General features: G+C 39.4%; 1 protein-coding gene across 2 annotated transcripts; it reads left to right on the forward strand.

Moving 5' to 3' along the window:
• The first annotated feature begins 1,029 nt into the window (after positions 1–1,029).
• Positions 1,030–6,231, forward strand: LOC4328709 (uncharacterized). Of its 2 annotated transcripts, XM_026023306.2 has the most exons (10): positions 1,098–1,245; positions 2,097–2,184; positions 2,468–2,610; positions 2,708–2,817; positions 2,894–2,993; positions 3,079–3,165; positions 3,552–3,841; positions 5,191–5,352; positions 5,870–5,950; positions 6,075–6,231. In XM_026023306.2, exons 5-8 carry the CDS (start codon positions 2,897–2,899, stop codon positions 5,278–5,280), a joined length of 564 nt encoding a protein of 187 aa, XP_025879091.2. In that variant the 5' UTR covers positions 1,098–1,245; positions 2,097–2,184; positions 2,468–2,610; positions 2,708–2,817; positions 2,894–2,896; the 3' UTR covers positions 5,281–5,352; positions 5,870–5,950; positions 6,075–6,231. The 2 variants fall into 2 exon arrangements, with proteins under 2 accessions (XP_025879090.2, XP_025879091.2); XM_026023305.2 differs by lacking the exon at positions 2,097–2,184 and having other exon boundaries at positions 1,030–1,245.
• The last annotated feature ends 353 nt before the right edge of the window (positions 6,232–6,584 follow it).

Genomic DNA, 6,584 nt, shown 5'->3' on the forward strand with positions numbered 1-6,584 from the left:
GAAAACTTTCTATATAGAAGTTGGTATAAAATATCAAATAAATTCATTTTTCAAATTTGCAATAATTAAAACTTAATTAATCATATGCTAATAGCTTCTTGTTTTTCATGCCCTTACTTAATATTCATTTTCATTAGTATCAAACACCAGTCGAGTCCCTCGCAAACCGCAGCCCTGCTCAATCAGTTCCCCGCATATCCGCTTACATCACCCACGTCGAGTGGCCTAGGAGATCCGTGCGGTGCACCTCGCTGATGATGGCGCTACTAGCACGACTGCCATGGGCCTGCGATAGCGGTGGTGTGTGAGACAGATAACCAAGTGAAAGACTGCAATATGCAGTTGCGGTGGCGGACAAGTTCTACTTGGCCGAAGCTGTCTCGACATAAGTTGTCGTACACTCTTGTCACTCGCACTCATGCACAATTTTAGCTTCAATTTATCTATTTCTTTATGGTGAAATCCCGTGGATCTATCTAATGATTTTATTTGAATGGATTTAGGGTCCAATTTGCTGACAAATTAAAGTTCTTTCACCTTCGTGCTCAAGTTGAGAATTTCGGAATGGTCCGGTTGCAGACTCTGTCGGACTGTACTACCCGGTCCCTCTACACACATCGCACATATATGACCGACAAAGGACCTTCAGAGGAACAACTGAGAAAAACATCCTAGATTTCTTAAGTAGCTAAATATTTAGTTTCTAATGAATCCGTTGCAACGGGCATATTTTCTAGTCCTATTAAAAAAAACCTTTTCCTCTCTCTCACTCTCCTCTTAAAGCAACGGTCATATTTTCTTTCTAGTCCTCATAAAAAAAAGAAAGAAAAAACCTTTTTCATCTCTCTCACTCTCCTCTTAAAGCAACGGTCATATTTTCTCCCGTAAAAAAAAACGGTCATATTTTCTCCCGTCAAAAAAAAGAAAGAAAAAACCTTTTCCTCTCTATCACTATCCTCTCAAAGCAACGGTAATATTTTCTCCCGTCAAAAAAAAAACGGTCATATTTTCTCCCGTCAAAAAAAAAAAGAAAGAAAAAACCTTTTCCTCTCTCTCACTCTCCTCTCCTCCTCACGCCGCGAATCCTAGCGAGGCGGAGGCGGCCACCACCTGGCCCTGCGCCGGCGCCGCGGCGGCGGCGGCGGTGGCGGCGGCGGAGTCGTCCCCTCCTCTCTCCCTCTTCCCGCGGTGGGATTCCTGCAAATCTATGTGCATTTGATCAGCAATGGTGGTTCTAGCAGCTAGGTGAGGATCTATTCCTAAATCCTAACCCTCCCACCATGTTCGTGAAAGGGTTTTTGGGAAATGAGCGTTTAGGATGGTCGAATTGGAGTACTCGATTTGGCTCTGGTAGAAAACCCTAGAAAGTTTGCTTCCAAATTTGCTCTTATTTTTCTTGTGTGTGTGCGTGTGCGCATGTGGCAGAGGAAATTTAGGAGGTTGGATGTACCCAGATTTGGTATTTTCTGGTGCTTTACCTACATCGGTTCCAAAGTTGTAATCCCAATTTTGAGGCCTTCAGGTGTTGTGGTATGCTAGGAGCTTAATAAGGTATCTCCATGTAACAGGAATCATCTATATGTGGAATCATTTGCATACTGCTCTAACTTTTATGCGTCGATTTAGGTTCTTTGGAGTAGATTTGAATATTTGATAGAGTAATGTTTCTCTTCTTAAAATTGTGGGTTCTTCATTGACTTGATTCTCTGCCATGTTAGCTACTATTTTTAAGTGGATCAGTGTGCTGGCCTCATTTGATGCTCTCAAAGTGAATGAATAATACACCATATAGTACTAAAGTCATGGGCATTGGATTGGTTGAAGAAAATAGGATTGTTTCTATGTCAGAGTACAAGGTTTCATCAATTGTGGTGCTGTAGTAATATCGAGTAGAAGGGGCTTCGATAGCCATCATCAGTCATGTGCTTCCAAAATGGATATTTCATAATCTTGAATTCTAAATTGAAAATTGGAAGTACCTTATCGAAATGTTAATTGGTCATGCCATCATAGTTCCACAATGTTTCTTATTATCCTTCTTGTGCCTGTGATGAGACTTTGTTCTGTTCATTAATGCCGGTGGCTGTGCAATTGAGGGTTGTGAACCCTCTTCAAAGCTTTCTGACGAATCTTTCTTCGAAGGAGGGGATGCAATATTGACATCTGAGGATATAATTTGAAGTGGTGACTATCCCTTGCTTTACCACTCAGTTCGATATGGAAATTCCAGCTAGAAAATCGATGGTCTTGCTCCTGGAGACTATTTCTATCATCTGCATTTGCTGAGATAGTGAACACTTACGGGCCAAAAGGAATTAGGGCATTTGATGTCCTTGTGCAAGAAGAAAATGCAAACACAGTATTCATGAGACTCTTAATTTTGTATCACAATTTACTTTCAGGTTTAGCTAAACAATTTGACTTTTGATTGATGCACAGATTTTGTCTGAATTTGATGTGTATGCAGTGGTGGGAGGTAACAGACCCCTTCATATGCATGATATTAGGGTGACAGTTGAGAGTAATGGCACCTTTGTCATAAACTTCAAAGGAGTAAGGGAAAGTCCCATGGTTTGTGCCATTTGTATTCGAAAACGGTAGCAATAGCAGGTAAGACACAATATATTAGATTCAACTTACTCCTTCAAGGTCTAATTTTCAGATAAGATGTTTCTGTATGCTCACCACTGTTTTACGTTCCTGACAGAACAAGTCCTTGATAGACAAGCTGATCAACTGAGAAGTGTTTCCCAAAAGTATGAAAATGCCAATAAATTATGGGCAGCTGCCATATCTAACTTGGAAAATAAAATCAAGGTAAAAGCAGATTTACTGAATTGATAAATACATTAGGTGCTATGTTTTACTGATTATATCACTTTTTAATTTTCAGGTCATGAAACAAGAGCAAACATTGCTATCTCTTGAAGCACATGGCCATGCAAACGCTGTTCCTGAACTGAGTAAGATGGTAGGGGCTGTTCAAGCATTAGGTAATATCCATCAGTTGCATTATTGTAAAGGTTTTAGAGTATTTGATGAAAAAGTTTGTAAACATTTTGTTTTTTTTTGCTGCAGTTGTGCAGTGTGAAGATCTTAAACTGAAGTACTATGAAGAGATGCCCAAGAGAAAGAAACTTCATAATATTGTCGAGGAGACCAAAGGTGCCTCTTCTGATATTCTCTGTATTATGATGCTTTCACTTAGTACCATGAATGTTGGTCGTCGTGTACTGCCGACAGTTTCCACGTGCTTGCATTGTGCTAATAGATATTTTCAGTGATGAACTCAAAAAATACCAAGAGTCCAATACATATGAATTATGTAACTATTTACCGGTATAGTAGTTAACATGGCGTACTTTAGCTAGAATTTACTAATTTACCCAGGGTCCCAAAGGATCCCTGGAAACATAACATAGGCACGCCGCTTGATACTTCTACGCTTAACTCCGTAGTTTTTTTCATATTGCAGTGTGGTTTTGTTTTATAGTTTTGCTCGGGCTTAATTGAAACATAATTAGTCAGCTTGCTCAACTCCATGTCCCTAGGTGCAGGACTGCAGGGAGCTGTTGTACTGTCCAACTCCATGAATATGGGCTGCTCGCATGGTCTTCCTGTGCTGGCGAGGGCATCGGCTGGTACTGCAGGCTTGGCCGCTGCAAGGGGTGCCGGCGCCGTTGGCAGGGCCCAGCTGTCCCTGCTCCCAAGGGACGACCATGACTGTTGCAGCCATAGTGGTGCCCACGATTTGCAAGGCAGTGAATGTGAATTAACGACATGGTCAGCCACAAAGCAGGTCTGCTTGGGGATTGCCAGATTAGCAAGATCAGTTTCATTGGTAACTTCTTGCAGCCCCTCCTCTACATCGTCTTGTTTTCCAATCCATTCAAGTGTCTTGGCATATTGTTTTACTGTGTTGTTTTTTATGAGCTCTGCTACTGTTGTATGAAACTAGACTACTAGAGTCACTGAGTCAGCAACCAAGCAGCACATCATCTTAGCTTTTTGAGGAACTCGAGTCTGTCTAGATTGTAAAAATCAAATATTTTGGTAATTGATCTGTACTAGGTTAAAGGTTAACTATTTTTTCATGTCGAAGGTTTTTCATTTCAAGCGCACATATAGTTCTTAATGTCCTGCAATAATTCTGACCATTATCCATATACCAGTGCTGGCTATTATTTTGATGATGTCGTATATGTGCTCTGCTATTCATAATTTGAAATACAAATTAAGTTATTGCAGGGTTTGCACTTTTTATCTTGGTGCGAATTTTGGTAGGACCAAAATTTATGAAATTTTTTGATTTTCAGAACTTTTTGGATTGATTTTTTTTAGAATTTGAATAAACTTTGAGAAATTTCAACAAAGAATTGAGAAAATCTGCCGAAAATTTCGAACCGAGCATTCAGAAATTTCTGAAATTTTGAACCGAAATTGCAATCACTGGGTTATTGTCATAATGTGATACCACATTCTTAATTGCACATGGTACGAAGGAAAGGGAGCGGACTTTATATCACTGTTGATTCATAATATTTCTATCCATGTATATATTATTGCCAAGTTTACTGTGAAATAGAATCCATATTCTACTTCAGAGTAAAGAGGGGTATTTCCTGTTCAAATTAGTCATTCCAAAATTGTTGGTGTTCTATTTTATGCTAACTTGTTTTTTATGTTCATAATTAATTAATTCCATAAATAAATCTTTGATAAATAATTTTTTATGTTCTATTTGATGCTAGCCAAATTAATTTACACAGTTAAATTTTGGCTGCATTAATAAATCTTTTACTTGTCACCGGCATCATTGGCAAATTGATGGATGATTACATTATAATATAGATTATTTACAGTAGTGGATAGTTGATCTCGTTATCGCACCTAGAGAATTTGTTTGATATAATGAATTGAACAAGGATGTGAACTACAGTTGGTATACCTGACCACATGCTTGTAACAACATGTATAATATTTAGGATTCTCAGTAAATACCTGACCACAACCTGTACAGACTATATTTTTCAACTTGTGGCTGCCTCGCTGATCTGTTCCACCTGGAGAAATGCTTGTAACAACATGTTTAATATTTAGGATTCTCAGTAAATACATGACCACAACCTGTACTGACTATAATTTTCAACTTGTGGCCGCCTCGCCGATCTGTTCCACCCGGCCCCAAAGGTGGAGGTCTGTCACCTGGTGCACTTCGTCATCGGATCTTCCTCAACTCCGTCATGTGCAGATCCAGCGCACGGTGCGCCACCATTGTGAATGTCAAACCGGTTCACCTTGCGATCGTCCACCGGCTTCCTCGACGTCGTCCTTGAAAGCGACCCTGTGCAGGTTTGCTGAACGCACTCCCGGCGTCCTCTCCCTCTTGTGCCATTATGTGCAATTTTTGTGCTGCATTTCGTGCTGAATCCGTGCAAAGAAAAAGGCTTAATAGTTATCATTCTGTTCCCTTTTTTGAATGGTTTTCAGTTTTTCACATGGATTATGCTCTGCTCTGTTTCGTTTATGAAAGATGCTTATCTCAATTTACACTAATCTCTTTTACTTGGTGTATGCATATATTTATTCTAGCCTGCTAGATGTATATTGCTAGCGTTCAGAAAGTATCCACGAATGCTATTATTCATCTAAATATAATTGTTCATATATTTTTAGGAGCTACTGGTTTATCTCATGAAAATGGTCCGAATAACACTTGACGTGTAAAAAGATCAGAATGTGTTATATATTATCCTTTTTTCATTTCACCAAAGTGTTTTATTTGGACTACCCACAAAGAGTTATTTTTTATTTCACATTTCTACTATATATATCATAAAGTTTCTCTTTTCTTTTCTGTGCCTTCTAGGCAAACATCGATTCGCTGAAAACTTCAGCAAAGGAGCACTTGAAGAATAAGTGATCGCCGTCTTCGTCTTGATGCAAGCAGGTTCCGTATGCACAATGTTCTTCATGAGCAAATTTGTCATTGTTGGTAGTCAATTTTTTAAGATAAGCCAGGCAAAAGTTGTTGCACTCAGAGGGGGGCTGAATTCTTCTACACAAATTCCCAGATTGGACAAGGGGCAGAAGCAGAGGTATTGATCTGATCATATATAGAGGCAGAGCCTTCCATGTGAGAGCTTGAGTGCAACCAGCAGGCGGACTGTACTGTCGTCTATCTTCTTCGTCATCGAGGTGCACTGCATTGGTGACATCAGGTCATGGGAGGTGAGAAACAAGTTTTGGCGTGCGACATTACGTTGGTCATAGGAAATAAAACACAATATGAGAAGATCATACAACGGCCTGCTTTTCCAGTTTGCAGAAACTGTGATGGTTTTAGGATTTCTTGTTCTTTTGTGAAGTTTAGGGGTTGAGGAGAGTATTTTGAGATTGGACTTCGTTTAATGATTTTTTTCCTTTCACCTTTGTCTGTTCCTTTATTTAACTTTATTTCTTTGCAGTGGCGAGATGAGACTGTGTACTAGAGATGCCTACTTTGTAGATATCTTGAGACAGTGCAGGTACATCCAAATGCTCACTTCACTAATTCAATATATGTAAATTATGTAAATTACTGG

Source organism: Oryza sativa, chromosome 2 (genome assembly GCF_034140825.1).
Source record: "Oryza sativa Japonica Group chromosome 2, ASM3414082v1".
In the NCBI taxonomy this organism is placed as follows: Eukaryota; Viridiplantae; Streptophyta; class Magnoliopsida; order Poales; family Poaceae; genus Oryza; species Oryza sativa.

Coding starts and splice junctions, on each gene's coding strand:
- LOC4328709 (XM_026023305.2), top strand. CDS start 2,897: ATGAAACAAGAGCAAACATTGCTATCTCTTGAAGCACATGGCCATGCA. Junction 2,994..3,078: donor AGGGGCTGTTCAAGCATTAG/GTAATATCCATC, acceptor TTTTTGCTGCAG/TTGTGCAGTGTGAAGATCTT. Junction 3,842..5,190: donor TAGCAAGATCAGTTTCATTG/GTAACTTCTTGC, acceptor CCGGCCCCAAAG/GTGGAGGTCTGTCACCTGGT.